At 45.9% G+C, this 21,220-nt stretch overlaps 8 protein-coding genes across 8 annotated transcripts; 5 read left to right on the top strand and 3 right to left on the bottom strand.

The window, feature by feature from the left end:
- Nucleotides 1-485: 485 nt before the first annotated feature.
- Nucleotides 486-2,509, top strand: PENARI_c038G01744 (Zn(II)2Cys6 transcription factor; the record flags this gene model as incomplete). The annotated part of the gene is made up of 2 exons (XM_022636960.1): nucleotides 486-2,330; nucleotides 2,504-2,509. 2 exons carry the CDS (start codon nucleotides 486-488, stop codon nucleotides 2,507-2,509), a joined length of 1,851 nt encoding a protein of 616 aa, XP_022483138.1.
- Nucleotides 2,510-2,587: 78 nt separating this feature from the next.
- PENARI_c038G09160 (putative acetylornithine aminotransferase) lies at nucleotides 2,588-4,253 on the bottom strand (the record flags this gene model as incomplete). Its single annotated transcript, XM_022637000.1, has 5 exons — nucleotides 2,588-3,257; nucleotides 3,319-3,472; nucleotides 3,545-3,808; nucleotides 3,887-3,995; nucleotides 4,065-4,253. 5 exons carry the CDS (start codon nucleotides 4,251-4,253, stop codon nucleotides 2,588-2,590), a joined length of 1,386 nt encoding a protein of 461 aa, XP_022483137.1.
- Nucleotides 4,254-4,830: 577 nt separating this feature from the next.
- On the top strand, nucleotides 4,831-5,786 carry PENARI_c038G08498 (SDR family NAD(P)-dependent oxidoreductase; the record flags this gene model as incomplete). Its single annotated transcript, XM_022636992.1, has 3 exons — nucleotides 4,831-4,950; nucleotides 4,994-5,563; nucleotides 5,781-5,786. 3 exons carry the CDS (start codon nucleotides 4,831-4,833, stop codon nucleotides 5,784-5,786), a joined length of 696 nt encoding a protein of 231 aa, XP_022483152.1.
- Nucleotides 5,787-6,651: 865 nt separating this feature from the next.
- PENARI_c038G12491 (uncharacterized protein) lies at nucleotides 6,652-8,242 on the top strand (the record flags this gene model as incomplete). The annotated part of the gene is made up of 2 exons (XM_022637013.1): nucleotides 6,652-6,949; nucleotides 7,002-8,242. The coding sequence occupies 2 exons, from the start codon at nucleotides 6,652-6,654 to the stop codon at nucleotides 8,240-8,242; spliced, it is 1,539 nt and encodes a 512-aa protein (XP_022483170.1).
- Nucleotides 8,243-8,559: 317 nt separating this feature from the next.
- On the bottom strand, nucleotides 8,560-9,598 carry PENARI_c038G02398 (alpha/beta hydrolase; the record flags this gene model as incomplete). Its single annotated transcript, XM_022636964.1, has 3 exons — nucleotides 8,560-8,809; nucleotides 8,876-9,032; nucleotides 9,118-9,598. The coding sequence occupies 3 exons, from the start codon at nucleotides 9,596-9,598 to the stop codon at nucleotides 8,560-8,562; spliced, it is 888 nt and encodes a 295-aa protein (XP_022483191.1).
- A 686-nt stretch (nucleotides 9,599-10,284) lies between these two features.
- On the top strand, nucleotides 10,285-10,819 carry PENARI_c038G03968 (uncharacterized protein; the record flags this gene model as incomplete). Its single annotated transcript, XM_022636971.1, has 2 exons — nucleotides 10,285-10,618; nucleotides 10,812-10,819. 2 exons carry the CDS (start codon nucleotides 10,285-10,287, stop codon nucleotides 10,817-10,819), a joined length of 342 nt encoding a protein of 113 aa, XP_022483149.1.
- Nucleotides 10,820-16,215: 5,396 nt separating this feature from the next.
- On the bottom strand, nucleotides 16,216-18,045 carry PENARI_c038G04108 (uncharacterized protein; the record flags this gene model as incomplete). Its single annotated transcript, XM_022636973.1, has 4 exons — nucleotides 16,216-17,442; nucleotides 17,504-17,602; nucleotides 17,689-17,797; nucleotides 17,849-18,045. The coding sequence occupies 4 exons, from the start codon at nucleotides 18,043-18,045 to the stop codon at nucleotides 16,216-16,218; spliced, it is 1,632 nt and encodes a 543-aa protein (XP_022483184.1).
- A 1,212-nt stretch (nucleotides 18,046-19,257) lies between these two features.
- PENARI_c038G07466 (uncharacterized protein) lies at nucleotides 19,258-21,152 on the top strand (the record flags this gene model as incomplete). Its single annotated transcript, XM_022636989.1, has 6 exons — nucleotides 19,258-19,536; nucleotides 19,605-19,703; nucleotides 19,757-19,830; nucleotides 19,885-19,984; nucleotides 20,040-20,585; nucleotides 20,640-21,152. Coding segments are annotated over 6 exons (1,611 nt in total), but the record flags the coding sequence as incomplete, so codon positions are not given.
- Between the last annotated feature and the right edge of the window lie 68 nt (nucleotides 21,153-21,220).

Below are 21,220 nucleotides of genomic sequence, written 5' to 3'. Positions count from 1 at the left end.
AATATTGAGAGTGATAAATCACGACTATGGAATGGACTGTAGGCTCCAAATCAGAATTAGGCAATTCAGAGCGAAGAGAGGCACTAGGTAACCGTGGTCCACTCTCGGGTTCTACTGCCTCACCCACTTGAATTGTATCCATATCCATCCTCCGAATTTGTCAGTTGATTTCATAAATGAGCATACTATGCATACCTCCGAAGATTCCTTGCAAAAAAGTTGATATGAGAACAAGTTCAATCTTCACATTCTGAGTAGTAATCGTCATCTTCCAATTGAGAGGAACCTTTGCATTACGTAAATGTGCTGTTCCGGAGGTAGCCGACATCCGGAGATAATGAACAACTCCGCGATAAGAGAAATCTGAGTCAACCTATTTACCCCTCGGGCCAGGCAAGGAACTACCTTGCTTCCTAGAGACCAAAATGCTGCACTGGAAAGCTCCTTGTTGAGCTCGATGATCACGGGCCAAGTCTGAGTCCGTAATGCCAACCCTTATCGACCCTAGCATCATGCCGGAGAATTGCGACGTGGAATTACGGACGCCCTTAAAAAAAGCAAATAAATCGTTCAACGGATGCTGGACCTGCCGACAACGAAGCATTCGATGCGATGAAACTAAACCACAATGTTTCAAATGCATCAATGCCAACCGCGAATGCGAGGGTTTCGACGTCCGTCTCACCTGGCTTACTATCACGCCAGAACAGCTTTGTCGAAGACAAGCGGCATCACAATGGGGATCTAGAGATCTATTTTCACGTAGAGACAACGATGGCGACGAGAATACCCCTAGTCAGCCCAAACGCCGCCACATCCCCTCGCGGACCATGTTCAACGTGAGCCTGCCGTCCTACAACGAGGAGGAGCTAGATATGGTTTTACACGAAATCAAAGTGAACAGCGAACAACACGATCATGCACGTCCACTGCAGCAGGGTCCATTCGGGGTATTTCGGCTGGAGCCCCAGTCAACTGCAACCCCACATTCCAATTCTCCGTTATTTGCAACTGCCGTGGCAGCTGCTCCAACACCGGATGACCCCTTATACACCGGGGATGACGATTTCACCTTTACGCAGCCCGGGGCTGATGATGTTAGGGCTCTCCATGATACCCTATCCAGTGCCCCGGGCCATCTATCCCCGCTATCCAACCCATCTACTGGTCTAGTCAGCACAGATTATCTCACCCCCAGCCAGACAGCAATATCCTGGCATTCTCCGGTTGCTGTCTCCACCCAGTCAGATGTCGACTCTTCTCTCAAGCTGTGTGAACTACTCCATCACTGGAAACGATACCTTAGCCGGTTGATGATCCCGTTCGCAACGGAAAACCCTTACGTCACTATAATCACCCCTATGATCGAGTCGACGAACCCGGACCGGATGAGTCCCGCGAATAGTGCGGTCTTCTGGTCGGTTATTACTGCATCTGCATTCAGTAAAGCCCGAATGGTCCAGGACAGTGGCGAATATACTAAGCTGGGAGAGGCTTACTATTCCAAGACATTGAATCTTCTCAGCCTTTGCTTCTGTGCACAAGAGGCTCATCAAGGCCTAGCGGTTCTCGCAGCGATCACCATGAGTAGCTTAATTGACGTGTTCCGTCCTTTGCCAGACTCCCGCGAAAGCTGGCAAATGCATCTACACGCCGGAAGGTTGTGGATCAGGTCACAAGAGCTGGAGTTACCATCTCAAGACCCCAATGCTTCCATATTAATTGAGCTAATTCTTTTACTGGAGGTCCTTGGCTTCTCGGGTAAAGGAAAAGCTACTCCTTCCGTGCATGACTCTTTTTTGTCGCTCAAATACAGCACAACCGACAGGTTCAGGCTCAAGGTCCCGGTGCTGCATGATTCATATCAGCTAGAACGCATGTTCGGGTTACCCCTTAATGTCTTTGAGTGTATAATTTGGACAAATATATTGGTCCAGAAAGGCACTCTGGCATCCCAAGAGGACATTGAAGCTCTTGGGTTCCAGATTACCTCTTCAAATCCTGAATTCTTCCATCACTATTCGTCAGATGCACCCGATGCGTACGCTCGGATGTGCGTTCGATATTTGTTCTATTATGCCTGTGAGATCTATTTTGAGAGACAAGTTCTACACACCTCTGTTGCAGATGTGCAGTGGATCGTGACAGCTGCGTTTCCGTACATCCAAGGCATCCTCTCCCATGACCATGAATTACAAGGGCCTTATATTTCCTGGCCCATCTTCATTATAGCGGCTGAAGCTACGGACCCGGAAGTTTGCAAGACCACTATCGCCTTTTTTGATCTGGACTGGCCCAGGAAGATAGGAAACTACTCCGCGGCAAAGGAGGTATTACTAGAAGTCCAAAGACGACAAAAAGAGTCGCATCCAGTAGATCCTTTTTTTCATTGGACCCAGGTCATGGATGAATTGGGCCTTGATATTCTTTTGGTTTGAATATGAATACGAGTACATGGATTGATCCGAAACGTACGCATCCGATTCTAATAACAATGGAAAAGAACTAGCATATTGACCAAAAAATCTCACCTGTCCAAACATAATCTTCGACTAATCCCATCATAAGTGACAGAACTCCAAGAGGCTTACTCGGTTTCATGAACACCACCCGCAATCTCCTCATACTGCTCAATCTCCTCGGCAGTCTCTCGTAGGATCTCAAAGCCTCTCTGCAAAGCCTCGTCAGGGATGGTCATCGCAATCGACATCCGAATACGCCCCTCCAACGGATATGTGACCAACCCCTTGTGCATGGCCAAAGCAGCAAAGCGTCTTGCCGTAACAAGAGGGTTGTGATAATCCAACTTGAGCGTGATATTGAAATCCGCTCCGCGAGCGGTAACAAACTCAACGAACGCAAACTTCTGCACCCAGTCTTTGGTATATTCAAGGAATTGGTCTTGGATCTTCGCCGCCCGTGTTACCAGACCTTCTTCATCGATGATTTTCAAGGCGGTTGTGGTACAGGCGATGGCCATGGGTGTCTGCGCGAAAGTACCTGCACACTGGTAGGGCTTGACGAGGGACATGGTTTCATTGTTGCCTAGGACGAAGGCAGCCGGATAGGCTCCTCCCGTGATGCTTTTGCCGATTGTGATCATATCCGGCTTGATGTCTTCACCCAGCCATTCGGAGCACAGGAAGCGCCCTGTTTTACCTGCGCCCATGCGGATTTCATCGGAGATGAAGAGGATGTTGTATTTCTTGCACAGTAGAGCAACTGCACGGGCGTATTGTTTGTCTTGCTCGAAGGTTCTTAATTGAAAGTTAGCGAGACTCTATTGGCTTATCACAATTATATAAGGTCAGCACCTACGGCAAATGGCCATGAATACACTCCATGATGATAGCAGCAACATTACCATGGTGCTCTGCCAAACATTCTTCCATGTCCTCGATGTGGCCGTACCGCAGGATCGTCTTTTTGACCGGATGTACATTGGTGAGCTTGTCGTCAAAGACTCCATATGCTATAAGAATGGATCATTTGTTAGACCGCATACTTGGTCGAAGGTTCTAATGCTAATTCTCTCCAAACTTACCATCTCTTTCCACATCTGGGTTCATAATGGGCCAAATTCCGGATAATAGACCATGGTAGTTGTCTCCGACGCCAAGAACGAGCATTTTGTGTGCTGAAATGCCCTTCACCTGTTGACCCCATTTCCGTGCAATCTTCACCGCGGTATCCGCTGCCTCTGATCCAGTGACGGCGGCGTTGATCTTGTCATATCCAAACCTACAGCACATCATTTCAGCAAATGTGGGCCAGCTGGCCACACGCAAGGAAGTGTTGACAATCGTAGCTTTTTGCAGAGAATATCATGCATGTCAGAAAATTGGCTCTTGATAAAACAATCCAGTTCAGGAACCGTGTTTCTTACAAGTTTGAGCAGTCGAAGTAACAGCTTCAACTAATTTAGGATGGCACTGTCCCAGACTCCCGGCACTGAACATTGCAATGAAGTCAATGTATTCCTTTCCATCGATACTCTGGATTCAAATTCAATATAAGTATTTATTCCAATGTGTCAAGGTAATGTTGACACTCATTGAACCTACCCGAAGCATTGACCCCTGGCCACCTGTAATGTACGCTGGGAGTGGTGTAAAGCCACCAACAATATACTCGCTTTCTTTCTTCATCAACTCCGCCACTTGCGGCGACAAAGCTGGAATGCTTTTCTTGGGAGATGCCGGGGAAACATCGTGCTTTTCGCTCACGGTAGATTCAACAACTGTTTGGGCCATAGTGACAATGCGAGATTGAAAAGTTGGAGGTAGTGGGAGAGGATATCTGTATTTAGAATCTCTCTTTTCCTTTTGTTTCAATGAAGACAGAACATCAGATTCTCAATATATAGTTGATGAATTCGCTCCAGACTTTCTTTCCACCACAAGCGCCCCGTTTATTTTACCCGATGTCCACAGTTGATAAGAGCTATCGAGAGTAAATGTGGCAAAAGATTACAGGCACTGAATGATTCGGCTTGCCATTTGCGATTCAGGATGCAAGCTCGCTCTCAACTTCCCAAGTTTTCACAAGCTGAGGTGAGTGGAGATCTTTTCGTCGCTTGGAACTGCCTCATCATGCAGCGCGGGGGATCATTGAATTACATTAACGCGGAACATCACAGATAACCTTCAAGCTTTATCTATCGAGGTATTTTGGTATCCGGGGAATAACAACCGATTGTCAGGTATATATCTGTGGTTTCAAAAACCATCATCTGCTTTGTCCCACATCAACCGACACTACAATTTGTTCATCATCGTAGCAGGAACCCCTCCTACTTAACTCCCTCATCTCTAATTTCCACAATTCAATATGTCCAAGAGTCTCACTGGACGCAATGCCATTGTCACGGGCGGCTCGCGAGGCATCGGCAAAGGTATAGCGTTAGAGCTTGCCAAACGCGGCGCCAACGTCCTCATCACATACGAGAAAGTCCGCCAATGTCGCCGAGGATGTTGTGGCTGAGATCGAAAAGCTCGGAACAAAAGCAATCGCTCTCCAAGCAAGCTCTCAAAACATCGAATCACCCCGCAAGATCGTGGCGGCCCTCGTCGAAGCATGGGGCAAAGTTCACATCATAATCAACAACGCCGGGATCGGCGACGACATTTTCCTCGACAACTTGACCGAGTCTGACTTCGATCGCCACATGACCATCAATGTCCGCATGCCCACGTTCCTTGTCAAGGCGGCGATGCCTTTCTTCGGCGACGCTCCCCGTATCGTCAACCTGTCCAGTGTCATGGCGCGTGTGGGGAGCGCGCAGGCGACTGCCTACACTGCTTCCAAGGCAGCTTTGGAGGGAGTCACTAAAGTGCTCGCCGTTGAGCTGGGCCATAAGTATGGTGCTACGGTGAACTGCGTGAATCCCGGTCCGGTGGATACCGATATGTGGCAGCAGACAGACAAGGCGGTGCGCGATGAATGGAAAGCGAAGAAGGCTGTGGAAACTCCTGCAGCACCGCGGATTGGCACGGTGGAGGATATTGCGCTTATTGTTGCCTTTTTAAGTGAGGAGCAGAGCAGGTGGACGACTGGTAGCACGGTTTGTGCAAATGGGGGAATGGTGTGTGTATGATATGCGTCTCAGTTGGAGGCCTTAGTGTTATATCTTTTACAATACGATTGGATTTATCTATATATCGCGTTTCAAGTAACCGGTTGTTTTTATCTTCCTGGTAGCGAAATGAAGATATGTGGTTTCTCTAAGCTGGTTCTAGCATGTGTTATTCTATATCTAACGTTATAATTTGTCTATAAAGCATTGAAGACTACACTGGCTTCATTATGTTAAATCTTTCGGGTTTGACTTTAGTTGTATCTTGGGCCCCAAGTCCTTCTGCTCCAGATGCTTAATTAGATTAAACTTGATGCAATCACAGTTCTCCCTCCAGGGTATATGCGGTATGATTTGCTCCAATTGATAGCAACTAGCTGGCAGGATGGATGAAAGATAGATAATGATCGGACAGCTCTAAAAGAACAGCTGGGATAAGAAGGTTTAACTCATTAATGACAGGGATTAATCAGAGGAGGAACGAACTACGGATAATCACGTGATGAGCCCGGGGGGTTCTTCCCTTCGAACTGTATTCTTAACTCTTTCCTTTCTTCATGCATCACAGAGAGGATTGCCATCAACAAGACCGCTGCCTTTCATCTATTTCCATCCTTGTAGACCAGGGATTCCTTTCTCTAGGAGCTGTTACGCCTCGTGGTGTTCGAATCCGGAAATCGAGAGCTGGGAATTCGATTGGCGGCTGTCGTTGGCTGGTGGGACCAGGAGATCCACCCTCCGAAGTGCCGAGGCGAAGAACCCTACCCTCAATTAATGGATGTTATTGAGTCTGGCCCTAGGCTGATAAGGCGGGCGAAATCATCGCTCCGAACTTCCATTTCTGATTCACAAGTAAAGGCGGGGAGACTGTGGCTGGAACCTACCATCTCGATGATAACAAACCGACAAACTACGGACTCGGGAGACCATGATATGGCTATGACAGGGATATCCAGTGGTGACTTTATATAAGATACAGGAAAGCCCTGAGCGGACGGTTCGCATTCGAGCCGCACTTCTAGAGCCTGCTGTGCCTATTCCCCTTTGAACCCCTATATCGAGTACAGGGAATCAACATGGCAAGCTCAAACAAAAAACCAGCCATTGAGTCCAGTACTCAAGCCAATTCCGACTTTGCAATGGATGTGGGGTTTGTGGAGGAGCTGCATCAACGACCCTTCAACCTGTGGAGCACACTGGGACTAGCCTTTTCGGTCACTTGCACACCTCTATCCATCGGCTCTTACCTCTCCGCCAGTGTGGGTGTCGGAGGAAGCCCTGTGTTCTTCTTCGGGTACATCTTCTCGGCGCTGATGAATCTCTGCATCTGCCTTTCTTTGGCTGAGATTTCGGCAGTATATCCCCATGCATCGGGTAAGTCTTGCATTCGATTAATTCTTGAGGGCGTGAGACTGATCCAACGCAGGTCAAATCTACTGGACTGCAGTCTTGTCCCCGAAGAAGTTCGCACGACCAATGAGCTATCTCTGCGGTTGGCTAACTTCTGCTGGCTGGCTCTTCTGGTGTGCCTCGTCGTGCCTCCTAACCTCACAACTCACCTGGGCTCTCGTCCAAGCCTGCGACTCAGCCTTTGTGACCCAAGCCTGGCACTTCTACTTGCTTTTCATCGCGTGCGCTTCTATCGCATTGGTAATCAACATCCCACTATTTCGATGGTATCCGCATCTCCTGAAGACCATGGTCTTGTACACCAACATAGGAGCTATCTTTATCTTCGTCGCTATCCTTGTCCGAGCAACCCCCAAGCAAAGCGCCAGAGCAGTGTTCGTGGATATCATCAACCTGACGGGCTGGGATTCCAAGGGTGTGGTATTTTTCATTGGGCTTCTACCGGGTGTGACTGCGGTGAATGCATTCGATTCAGCAGCACATATGTCTGAGGAAATGCCTGAGCCCAAAAAGCAGGTTCCCAAAGTCATGGTAATCAGCACTTTACTCAGCTTCGTCGCTGCTATCCCAATGGTCTTGGCGTATCTATTCTCAATTGTTGACCAAGAAGCTCTCTACAACCCAGTGGGTGGCCAGCCTATCATCCAGCTCTTTCTTGATTCAATGGCCTCATTGCCATTAACCATAATATCGTCCCTACTCCTTATCGTCTCGATGATCATGTCCGCAGTCACCGTCCTTACAACATTCAGCAGGATTTGGTGGTCTCTAGCAAGGGAAAATGGCACACCATTCCCTTGCTTGTTCTCAAAAATAAGTGGCGGGAATGAATTGTCCGTCCCTGCTATCCTGTTTGGTTTCTCTGCTACGGTCGCTCTCGGCGCGATCCAGCTCGGCTCAACAACTGCGATCAATGCAATCCTCGGTGCTGGCATTATTTGCATTATGTTGTCCTACGTTGTCCCCATTATCGCGTTCATCGGAGCCAGAAAGAACCTTCCCAAGAAGCGTTATTTCAACCTTGGGCGCTTTGGGGTGGTCTTGAATATCATTGCCATTGTGTGGACCATTTTCATCACAGTATGGCTTTTCTTCCCTCTTTATCTTCCTGTCACAGCTGTGACCATGAATTATGCAATTGCTGTCGTGGCTGGAGTTTGTGTTGTTAGCTTGATCAATTGGTTCGCTCATTCCCGAAAGTCGTACAGAGAGCCACAAGTGGCTCTGGTGACAGAAGATGCAACGGGTGGTGTCTGAGGGCCTCTTGGTGACAAGTTTATGGTGGTAGCTATTTCTTTTATCGATTCGCGTTTGGGGGTCTTTCTTTACTCGATGTCTGCTCAAAATATCCTTCGATAATTTTATGTAACAATAAATTCAGATCGCAGGCCTTTAACAAGAGCTCAATTCTGGTATTCTTTTCTGTTTTCAGTATTTGCTGTTACGCCTTTATTTTACGCCATTCTATGAAAATAATCAATTTAAAGCAATGACTATGTACATCGGTCCGGTTGGAAACACTATATATGAATCCTCAATGAGTTATTTTCAAGCTAAACTGATTACTGCTATGGTCAAATAAGGTGATCTTTCAGAAACTGTGCCTGGAATGCTGCATTCCGATCAAAGTTTGGACCAGAATACGCATCGAAATGTCCGCCTGGAAGCATCTGAAGGGTCTTGGGCTCCAATGCGCGTGAAAAGGCTTCTAGAGCTAAATCAGTGGGCGAGAGGACGTCATTAACGGCCACTGTCATCAATAACGGTACCGGCGCAATGCGATGAATATGAGCCGATGGACAATACTCCCGGAGCGCTTCGACGCTATAAATAGTCAGTATTTTCTTCGGCTCCAATTCCCACGATAATGAAAAAACAAAGGGCATATACCTTTTCAGAGTAACTTGGTTTTGCCAATCGGACTTTCCAGCCCAGCTAGAAAAGAAATGATAGCTACCTGGCGTGGGTAACGCAGATGGATTCTGAGGGTTGGAATCGATGACTGGCAACATTGCAGGAGCTTTCCCAGAAGCGCGATCCAATCGGTCTAGAAATTTTGAGTGAGCTTAAACTACAAAGTCCATTCGGCATTATTGTAAATTCCCTACCTTTTTGAAAAAGAACGTTCATACTTCCCACAAAGTCCGGGCGAATCAGTCTCTGGAAATTACTATAGCCATCCACGCAAGGGACTTGGGACAACACGGCTTTAACCCGCTTGTCTGTAGCTCCCACCCAAAGCGCATGGCCACCACTGAAGGAGCTGCCCCAAATGCCGATTTTGTCGGCTTGAACGTCTGGGCGAGATTGTGCATACGTGATTGCATCAGAGATATCGCTAGTCTGCTGGGAGGGGATGATCTCCAACCGCGGCTGTCCTTGCTTTGCGTTGCTCTCGCCAAAGCCCCGGTGGTCAAATACGAGACAGCTCATTAGTAAATTGGAGGTGAAGTACTCGGCAAATGTGTTTAGGTCCATCTCCTTCACGGCGGAAAAGCCGTGGCACATCACAAGACAGGGCAAGGGTGTAGATGGTGACGGGCATGGTTGAAAGAACCACCCGCGAATCGTGACGTTGTCAGATGTTTGGAATGAAACCTTTTCGGGTGCCATTTTGCGAGATTGTGGATTTTTTTGTGGAAGATGAAGTCAAGCTATTGAAACAGAGGCAAGTAAAGTATCTCGAGAGGGTGTCTAAAAGTACCAAAATTGATATTTGATCTAAATGCGTCTCTTTATTCGCAAGGGAAATGGTTGAGCGCTGACTCACGGTTATGTCGACCGGACAAAGCCTGGGGCGTATCTAGCATGCTATCTTACGCACCCTCATACTCGTTAGAAACTTCCCAATCCGAAATTGTTTCGTCATGTAGGTCTCTAATTTTGACCAATGACATGGAGGCATTGGTCAACCATCCAAGACAAGAAGTTCTGAGCGAGTATTTTCATAGGCATTATCGGTGAGGTTCTTGACAGAAACTCACACTGTGACCGATGATAGTGTTCTTTGGAAAATCATCAGTCTTGTGTCCAACTCAGATAGATTGTAGATTGGCTAAGATCCTCCATGGTAGCCACGAACCTTAGGATAAGCCGATCCTCTAATATAAGGCCCCAGTCCGATCCCACTTCAATAGAATCAACTCTCAAGTTAGTTTCTCTAAGTTGAGTTACGCTCAATCACACCTTTTACCTTGAACTTTGACTAGCCTGCTGCTCAATACCAGTCTACCACACAAGTCCTAGTAAATGAACACCAATCCAATCATGAGAAGTTCTAGCTAACAACTCCAGCCAAAATGGACCAAGCAGCCTACGAGAATTACCTGACGCAAGTAAACCTGGGCAAGGTCCGTGACATCGCGGAACATTACTACGACGATTCTCTCGAGATTTCCTCCGGGGGTTTTACCTACAATAAGACGCAGCTTCTTCGTCTGATGGACGTCACCGCCGAACAGCTCGTGGAAACCTTTAAATTGGTGAATTTCTACCAAGCCGAGGATGGTATCGCCGCCGAGGTCAAGACCACCTTTGTGGCTAAGAACGACGTAACCAAGGAGCCGTTTGAGAAATCTGGCTTTCCAGAGGCCTATATTGAGCTTAAGAAAGGGGAGAGCTTTGTCGCTCACAGTTTGTACACTTATAAAATCAAGTGTGGGAAGTTTGTATTTAGTAGGGGATTCGCAGCTTGAGAGAAGAGCCAGGTTGTAACGGAGTCCTCAGGATTCATGTACAGATCTCTTTAAACTTCCGCATAATCCAATTTGGGTCGAAGGCTCCGACCCAAAACCTAACCTAGCCTAACCCTAACCCTAACCCTAAGTCCCCTAACCCGGACCTAACCCGGACCTAATACTAGGGCCCTAGTAAAACCTAATATAGACCTAACTCGACCTAGTTTTTGCATAATTTTGATCATAAAGCTGCTCGGTCATTAAAATAATTTACTATTTTTTATATCTGTTCTAGTTTATACCCTGAAACACTTTGCTTTCCTAGTATAAACCTTTCGAAATTTTGAGGAATAGCGCTATAATCTTAAAGAGTAGATCTAGCTTATAATTAATTACCTATTAAGATATTATATTTAAGGTAATATAGTGTATTTTAGTGGTTTTAGGAAAACATTTGTCTAAAGTTATAGAAATATATATTTACTTTATAAAATACTTAGTGTATAATCCTAGACTTAGTAGGATTATTTAAAAAATTTATTATTTTACTATAAGTAGTTAATATTATATATAGAAAATATCTATTTAATTTAACTAAATAGGTTACTCTACTTAAAAGACTAATTAAAGAAGGGTAGGTAGCTAGTAAGGCTATTTTAATCCTAGAGTCTCTCTTTCTAGTAGGGTAGGATAAAATTTTTAAGGATCTAAGGTAGAAGTTAGGGTAGGAATTAGGTTTTTTCTGGGTTTTCTAGGTTATTACTAGGTTGTTAGGTTAGACCTATATAAAGGTAGAGTTATTTAACTAATAAATAGCTTCTATATATTATATTTCTTTTTTAAATTAATATATCATATTTAGTAGATTTACTCCCTACTATTAATAGATATTATTACTTAGTAGGTATCTCTATTCTCCTATTCTATCCTACCTTTAATATTTACTACTAAGCTAATTTATTATATTATAAAGCTAGTAGTCTAACTTCGTATCCTCTCTTTATAATAGTAAAATAGATAATCTTAGCTTTCTTACACTATTAAACTACCTAGCTACTCTATCTAGTAGTTAATATATACTCGACGCCTTTAACCCTAACTTTCTCTAACTAAATATCCCTCTTCTAGTCCCCTCCTCTTTTATACACATTAGATCTAACTAAAAGAAGGCGTTTATTCTCTATAATAGAATATTATATAACGACTAGGTAGACTAGTAGCTATAAACTAATTTTAGGAGAAAGAGTAAGATTAAGTAGGATTCGTCCCGCTATTTAGAGATTTAGAACCACTACTACTAGGTTACTTCGAGTGTAGATAGTGCACTAAAAGTTATATATTAACGTTATAGAACTATTCTTAAGTATCCTTATACTATTAACTTAAAGGCTATAAGCAAAGTATAGTATTATAGTATATTAATAATATAGAAATATCTTAAGATAGCTAGATATCTAAGGAGTAAGTAAGGGAAGAGAGTAGAGATTATAAGATTTCTAAAGAAAGGGGTATATTCCTATATCCTTCTATATTTTTGTAGGTCCTTACTAATTTTATTTTAGCTATTAATTTTAGGAAAAAGCTATAGCTATGGTCTATAATATTATAATTAAATTTTAGGGTTGCTTAATAATAGCACTTTCGAAAATTCGCTTAATATTTAGTGTAATACCCCTTAGCCTTCCTCACTGCCTACAAACGTCTTCCTATGCTCAATATTAGCGAATCTATCTTTGACTGATCTAATACCTTCTAAGCTTCTACTAGGCATTTTTTAAAATATTTCTAGTCTGCCTCCGACCTTCCTTAGCTAATAAGCTCTAGAAATATCGCAAAAAGCTTCACTTTTAACTAGCGCTATACTAGTTTAATTAGGTTAAAATCGGGTAAGTACGCGGGCTAATCCTCGATATATACTCTGTGAGTTTTAAACCACTCTTTCGTGTCCTCTACTAGATAAATCGTCGTGTTATCTTGCTAAAATACTAAATTAGGGGTGTAGATTAGTATCAGACCCTTTTTGAGCGTCAAAATATATGAATTTGTAGTATAACCCCTTCCCGACCGCGATTCTTCGTCCCGTTCTATAATTATTAAATCTATTCGACATCCTATCTAGATTCCGGCCTAACCCATTTGTGAAATATCTTTAACGTGTACTTTCGTATTTATAAGATCGCGGCGAAGACCCTTAGAGTCCGTACGGAAGCACTATTGTGGTCCAAAGTTCGAGGTTCGCTACACCAAACACTCGTCCGAGAAGATCCACGATTGAAAGCTTTCATGCCGCTATTTTCGCGCAAATCTTAGCCGTTTCCTTATGAGAGAGGGCTTAATTGGTATCTTCCTTTTCGAACGCCGTTTTCTAAGTCCGAATTGCCTTAAAACTCGCTATATAGTAGACCGAGCCGGATAACCGGGTGTCGCAGCACTAAGCTATTTATAGGTCTAAAACGGGTGCCGACGCGCTTATAAATAGAGGCATGTAGTAGCTCGAGAGTCTAGCTTCGAAGGACGGCGGTCTTTTCACGATTCTCTAGCTTTTCGCCTTCTAATTAGCGTTTTAGCGTATTGTAGATTGTCTTGCGAGAACAGCCGAAATCATTAGCTAATTTCACCTGTGAGACACCACACTCGTGAGCAGATATAATAGCTGACCTTTGTATAGCAGTAAGTTGCGCTTGGAGCAATAGGGGAGGTGTAGGAAGAAAAATAAATGGTGGGTTGGTTGCCGGGTCAAATTGTAGTGGGGCAGTGGGTAAGAACATATGACCTGTATCTGTAGCTCGCAAAAGCTCGACAAGAGGCTAAAGATCTAGTAAACCCTTCTTCGGCTTCTTTATAGCGTCGGACGAAGGTAGATAGAGACCGAGAGCTTCGAGAAATAGTCGATAAAGCGTAGAAGATAATACTAAAGCGGTAGATACGTATCGTCTACGCTATCACTACGGAAGAGAGATAGGAGAGATAGAGATAGCTTTAAGAATACTATAAAGAGCCGATTTTTAGGCCTTTACTTAATTACCTACGGAGTGAATAGCTAGATAACTACCCCGAGTATTTCCTTTATAAATACACCGCCGAATACCTTTATCTTAATAAAATCTCGATATCTTAGACCGAAGGAGCTCACTAGCTACTTAAGTAGGACCTTTAAGTCTTAACTAATAATCTACTAGTTATCCTCCGCACCTTTAAGAATACTATAAAGCTTCAATTTAAGAAGGTCACCGATACGAATAAGAATAATAAGATTAGGAGGTCTACTAATACTCGCTAGAAGTAGCTATTTAGGCTAGTTATTAGACGAATTTCGGCTAAGGCTATTAAGTATACAAAGAATATCTATAACCGCTTCCTACCGGAAGCTAAAGATAAGCCACTAATTCCTCTATTATACACCTATAACTCGAAGAATACGGCAGGGTTTCTATATATTTATCTTATTATATAGTACGAAGAAGAGGAGAAGAGCTTTAAGTCTAAGTTTTTTTATTAACACTAGCATTTATATAGTATATTTGCACCTCCTATTAACCCGTTACTCCTACTCTAGGATCCTCTCTAAGTACGCCGGCAAGGACGCCCTTTAGGCGTTAGGAACTTTATCGGCGGCGGAGTAAGCACCTAAGTAAGCACCTAAGATACCTCTATCTAGCGAGACCCCTCCGGCTTCGAGCTTATACTATCTTAGGAAGGTAGACGTGGTAGAGGACGCGGTAGAGGACGTGGAGGGACATAATAGGTATCGTAGGGAGATAACGAGGTAGGAATAGCTTTATCTACGGCCTAGGAAGCTTAATAAGCTTCATAGGAAGGTGGACGGGGCTGTGGACGTGGTAGAGGACGCGGTAGAGGACGTGGAGGGACATAATAGGTATCGTAGGGAGATAACGGGGTAGGAATAGCTTTATCTACGGCCTAGGAAGTTTAACAAGCTTCTTAGAAAGGTGGCCGTGGGCGTGGAGAGACCTAGTAGGCATCGCCGGCAAGCATAGCTATATCTTAGGGGTCGGGAATAGCTTTATAGGCATCCTAGGACGAGGATTCCTAGTCTAATCGCCTTAGGAAGCGCTAGGGGGCTCTATAAATAGCTGATACAATACAAATTACTCAATTTCTTCACTATTCTTATACAATTCTTTAAGAAATTTGACCTAGAATAGCTATAATTCCCACTTAGATAACTGAAGGAGTGTGATAGCATCTGGTCGTGATTGGCTTGCAGTCTCATCACCATTCCTAAGCACATAGGAAAGGGAGGGGCTGCAGGGGGATTCCGGGTCGTAAGGGCTGCCAAATAATCCGGGGGTCGGGGCATACTGCGAGTTCTGTTCCTATATTTCGAGCTCTTCGGGCTGAGAGATGTGATCGGCATGGTACGGGATCTGAATCATCTCTAATATAAGTCTCGACGCTTGAGAGGCTCATGTCAGCTTATATGGGGACGCCAGCTTTCGCCAGATACTGGTAACGGGTGAAAATGGCAAACGGAAAGATAAACTATGGGAATGAAGAAGCATGATTTCCTACCAGGTGATTACTGTGCTCCAGTAACCAACGCAGCCTTCCAAATGCGTATGAAATGAGCGTGGTGTGTATTAAACGAGTGTGGACGAAGGCTGCGTACATGATGGAGGGAGGACAGGTGGCAGCGATCTTGCTATGTTGCCAGACCTTTTTCACTGTTTGAGCTGTTTGCAGAGAACATTCTACGATGCTCCATAAAGTCTTACTGTATCATAACAAAGAGTCATTTATTACTGTTCAAGCGATACAATACAGCTTGGCAGGGGTTGTAGGAGAAGTAACTAGATTAGGACTAGCGTGTTTCAGGATAGGGTTCGGGAAACAACCTGCGAGTATATGCGGGGGAATCTGTTTTCGAATATGGCAGTAACGTCCTCCTTGGGCGTTGTCGGAAGCGCCTTGATCTAGCAGCATCTGCACCACCTTCTTGTGGCCCCCCTGGTGATGCGGCCTGGAGCGCGTTGCCGCAACGTCCAGCCTGGATGTTAGCGTCGGCATTTTGATCTAGCAGCCGTTGCACTATTTTTCTATGACCTCTCCAGGATGCAGCCTGGAGTGCATTGCCAAAGTGACCACCCTCGAGGTTGACATCAGCACCTTGATCCAACAGCACATGCACCACGTTTTCGTGACCACTCCAGGATGCAGCCTGGAGTGCATTGCCATGGTCGCCGCCCTGCCATTGTACCAGGACCTGGAGGGTCAAGATGCGGGATGTGACAATCCCTACGCGCACTGACGCTAAGCCTTTCTCCAGTACAACGAATACATCTTGTACGATGCGGCCCAGATTCGACAGCGTTACCTCTTTTATATCAAAATGACTTGATCGAATCGGTGTGTTCGACTTGCTGGGAAAATGGGGCGTCTGGCATTTCGCTTCTTATTTCCGAGTCAATGTTTGTTCGATTCAGCTAAACCTTGCAGACATTTAATTGTTTAGTGTTTCTACGACCGCCTAAAATTAAGAACATGAAGCCATCCTGTAAACTCCTCAATTCGCTCGCCTGACCTACCGAATCTTTAGTGACCAGCGAAAACACTGGTCTCGACGTACTTCCAATATGCCTCCCTTGAAGAAAGTCGGAAGTGCCGGCCCCACTTTATCATGATGAAGAAAGTAGCCGTGAAACCCAGACCGATAAAGGCTGCAGCTATGAACGTGTTCTGAAGACCTGTATTCGCCATCCATGGTGTAATACCATATCCAATTGCAAAGCTCATGGTGTTTCTGATCAAGATCACCGTCACCATACCCTCGCCGCTGAGGTCTTTATATGAGTCGACGGCATAATTGATGGCTGTCGTCGCCCCGATGGCATTCGTAGATCCGAGCATACCCATGCCGAATAGCAAGCCAAACCAATGGACATGGTGATATGCGCCCACGCCCCAAAGGATCAGGGCAGATGGCACCAGGATGAGAGAGACATTGAAAAGCCAAAGCTTGTGTTCGGGCTCTCGAATGCCCTTGTTGCGTCGGGCGAACCAGAGCCCGATTTTATCTCCAAACCAGCCAGTGTAAGAAGCTCCAATGAAGGCACCGATCAAGGGAGCAAAGTAGCACAATCCTACCATGGACGCGCTGAAGTTGTAAGGCGAGCTTCCGAGGATCGAAGAGGCGGTAGCATTCATGATGTTGAACATGACGAGAGTCAGACCATATTGGAAGCCGGAGAACAGAAGCACCGGAAATCGCAACAGGAGAATCGGTCGATACATCATGAGGAAGATGTTTTTGGGGCGGTTGGGTTGACGATCTATCAAAGCCAGCTTCTGCCAATATGTCTTCATAGTATAAGCTTGACCGAGGGAAGGGGCCTCGGAATCCGAGTTCAGCTCCATGTTCTTCGAGTCGCTGTGTAAACTAATCGGTGGGTTTGTCACCGCATCAGTGCTCCCGCCGGCTGCTGTATCTAGTTCTGTGCCGCGGCCATAAAAATTGGTCTCCTCCATAAAGAAAAAACAGATTATGAAGCCAATACCGGGAATGATGGCAGACCAATAAAGGACCCATTGCCAACCCTGACCATCATCGATAAACCCTGCAATGATTGGAGCAATGAAGTTGCTACCAAATAAGAAGAGTGAATATGCACCCATATACGTGCCTCTCTCATGGCTAAAGTATATGTCTGCAATGGAGATCTCACAGAGCGCCTCGATTGGGGCTGCGAAGAATCCCTGGATGATTTTGTTGGCCAGCCATTGACTGCTAGTCGTGGTGTGCGGAGCCCATAGTAGAATTCCCTATTACCCGAGATGTCAGTCTGTGAATACTCATATGTGGGCGGAAGCCTGCTAGACTTACCACTGTGGCCAGAAGGGAGACTAGGTAGACAATTCGTTTTCCGTATACAAGAGCTAGGGGCTGCCAGATAAGAAGACCCCATCCTAGCAAGAGAAACATCTGTAACTGCAGTCAGCATCTGGCAGAGTAGTTCACAAAATCAGAGCTGGCATGAACGATGAGAAAGACTGCAAAGGACTCCATACGTAGCCTGTTCCGGAGTTCAATGTTCCCACGGGGACGCCTGTGGCATCGGAGATGGGAACAATCACAGAGTAGATGGTTGCGGTGGAGATCCCAATTGTCATGACATATCTTGAGACTTTTCAGCAAGAGAACGTAAAGGATCGGCTAAGGTATATTTACGTGAAATTGCAGAAAGTGCTCAAGGCTTTCCTTCCAGGCGTCCAATTCAGAGGGTCGTCAGGATTTTTCGAAGGAGCGGGTACGAGAATAATATCTTGGTGACCCTTTGAGTGCATTGCATGCGAGGTCCCATCGACGTCGACTAAGTGTACGGTACCAGGAACGGCATCTCCGTCAATGCGAGAGCTGAGACCCATTTTGGTGAGAAAATGGATATTGTAAGAAAGTACGGTGTTGAAATGTTTTTAGACTTGCCAAGATTCTCAACCTCTATATAGCTTCAAGTTGTAGAATCTTATACTCGGCCGATATGCAGCAGCCTTCCTCCAAGTCAAAGTCCCTCCTAGACTGGGAGGCTAGTATGAGAGCAGGAATCTGCGATTTCAGGAGAGTTTTCGGGTCCTATCCGGATGTTAAGTTACTTAACTGGTATCCTGATCCGAGAAATGTTCTAGGCGTAGATAGAGCGCATGTTGGCGATTGGAGATTAGAGTTCACTAGTTCGGATACCCCAGGATATAAATCCCTCGATCGGATATCTAGGGAAGATCGTATAATTGTACACTTATAGACCGCTTGCGGTCGACGTAGTCCTGTACTCCGGATATGATATCCGGACAATAAAGGCTATCGTGTTGTCCTCATTACTTCGGACTAGTTTACGGAAGATGATTTAAGCTGACGAGTGACTGAGGATAACGATAGAACTGACGAGTCGCGAAGCGTATACGTACATTCCCCCACGAACCCTTATCATCCCCCTCACCCGCGGAACTCCACGGCAACACGGCAATACGGCAATACGGCAAAATAGCTCCCCCAAAGCGTTTTGACGAGTTGAACGACTATCTAGCTTACGGTCCCAAGAAACACCTGAAGTTTATCATGAAATTGCAGACACAACCTATCATCAATCACTTCATGGACTTACTTTCGGATCGGTTTACCGCATATAGCTAGTCGAGTGCGGAACTCTATCGGCTTTCCCTCCGTCAATTCAACCTCCTTCCATTCAGCCTTCATCCTTTCGAATTGCTCTCGATTCTGCTGGTCTATTCATTCCCCTTTGGTAGGTAAATAGCTGACGAAGTGCCGGAAAGGAGTATGCAGTAGCAAAACTACTAGCGAAATGACATTAAGAATGATGAGAACGATGCTATTATATAGCTAGAAACATGGAATTCTCTACCGCTTAATTTACTTAGCCGATGTGGCCAGAGGGGCTATGGGTGGAGCTGAATAATACCTCGGGAAGAATTCCGGTTGACCATAGCCTCTAGAACTTGATGAATGTGAGATCGCCCTATTAATATGTCCGATATCCCAGCACTCGCTACTATCGTAGCTTGACATCATTTCCTAGTCTTCACATATCAAGATATCCTATTCTCACCTACTTTTCATACACCATGGCTGTCGAGTCTTGGGAGATCGAAGCTAACAAGTGCAAGGAGATCCTCGCTAACTCGATCCCAAAGCAATATGTGGCTGCAGAAAGTGCCCTTCCAGGCGGAGAAGAGCTCCACGTCGCAGACTTCTGTCGCAAGAGCGGGCTATTGTCAGAGAATGAGTTGGCCATCACTGAATCGACGGCAACCGATCTCGTCGCAAAGATGGGCAAAGGTGCCCTCAGCGCGGAAGAAGTTGTTATTGCTTTCTTGAAGAGAGCAACTATTGGACAACAACTTGTAAGTCAAATCCCGGCCAAGCAAAGAACATTTCTTGACGGAAATTAACCAATATTTTTAACTTCCAGCTAAACTTTGCTACCGAGTTCATGGCGGATGAGGCCATCGCTCGCGCGAAAGAGCTTGATGCATACTACAAGAAGACAGGAAAGTTGGTGGGGCCTTTGGTGAGTGATTTGGGTCATCAGGGCATGAGATAGATTTCTTACGCGGCTTCAAGCACGGTGTTCCAATTAGTGTTAAGGAGCATATTGGGTTGGAGGGGCGCATCTGCCACACTGGATACGTTTCATGGTAAGCAATTCTCGGTGAAAACCATCAAGCTCGTCTCTGACTGTTGCCTTCTAGGATTAAGAACATTGCTCCGGAAGATGCTCTGCTTGTCCAGCTTCTCAAGAAAGCTGGGGCCGTCTTCCATGTTCGAACAAACCAGCCTCAGTCCCTCATGGTATGTTAGAAGTCTGCCTGTCTGTTCCAGCTAAAGTACGAACGAACGCGTTTAGCACCTCGACTGCAACAACAACATTACTGGAATGACGGTCAACCCCTATAACCGAAAGCTCTCTCCCGGTGGCTCATCTGGAGGAGAGGGTGCTTCCATGGGATTCAAGTGTGCGCCTCTGGGAATTGGTACTGATATCGGTGGCTCAATCCGTGTTCCAGCTGCATTCAACGGAGCATATGGTTTCCGCCCTACTGCGTTGAGAAATCCATACGATGGAATCATCCTTGCGGGTGAGGGCCAAGAATCTATCCGCTGCGTTGTTGGCCCTCTAGCAAGTTCAAGTGTGGAGGACCTGGATCTTTTCATGTCAGCAGTCATTGACCAAGAGCCGTGGGATATCGAGACAAGCCTGGTGGCAATGCCATGGAAACGTGTGCAAGGAACCAAGGACTTTACAGTCGCAATCATGTGGGACGATGGAATTGTACACCCTCACCCTCCCATTACCCGTGGGTTACGATATGCCAAAGAAAAGATGCAAGCCACCGGCATCAAGATCGTGGACTGGGAGCCGATGGATCACGCCCTCGGCTGGGACATCGTCGTAAGTACCGAACCTGCCCTTTTTTTCCCTTCCAAGTCACTCACCGCGACACAGTCAACGCTTTACTTTCCCGACGGTGCTGCCTGCCAACGCAAGATCGTCGCCGACTCCGGCGAGCCCCTGCACCCCCTCACCGAGTGGGCCTTTAATTACTCACGCCCAGAGGCCCTGACGATCCATCAAAACTGGGAGTACAACGTGAAGCGCGAGAAATACCGTGCCGACTACCATGCTCTGATGAAAGCGCGTGGGGTCGATTTCATCCTCAGTCCCACGTACGTGGGCGTCGCTCCTGAGCTCGGTACCTCCCAGTATTGGAACTACACCGCCATCTGGAACATCCTGGATCAACCCACTGCCGTCTTTCCAACAGGACTATTCCAGGACCCTAAGATTGATAAGGCAGAATCCAGCTATCTTCCTAGAAATGCGGTCGATGAGAGAGAGTTTGTCAAGTATGTGCCGGAGAAGTTTGAGGGTGCGCCGATCTGTCTGCAGTTTACAGGAAAGCATTTTAAGGATGAGGAGACATTGGCTGCTGCAAAGATTGTGTCGGATATCATCCAGGCGTGAGCTCCATGAAGCCGGACTTTTGAATTGGTGGGACCGGGTATGGAGTAAAGCATCTCAGTGAA

This window comes from Penicillium arizonense (assembly GCF_001773325.1).
Source record: "Penicillium arizonense strain CBS 141311 chromosome Unknown PENARI_contig038, whole genome shotgun sequence".
NCBI classification, from domain to species: domain Eukaryota; kingdom Fungi; phylum Ascomycota; class Eurotiomycetes; order Eurotiales; family Aspergillaceae; genus Penicillium; species Penicillium arizonense.
Note: the sequence above shows the minus strand (reverse complement) of the source record. Positions and strands in the feature narration are given on the sequence as shown.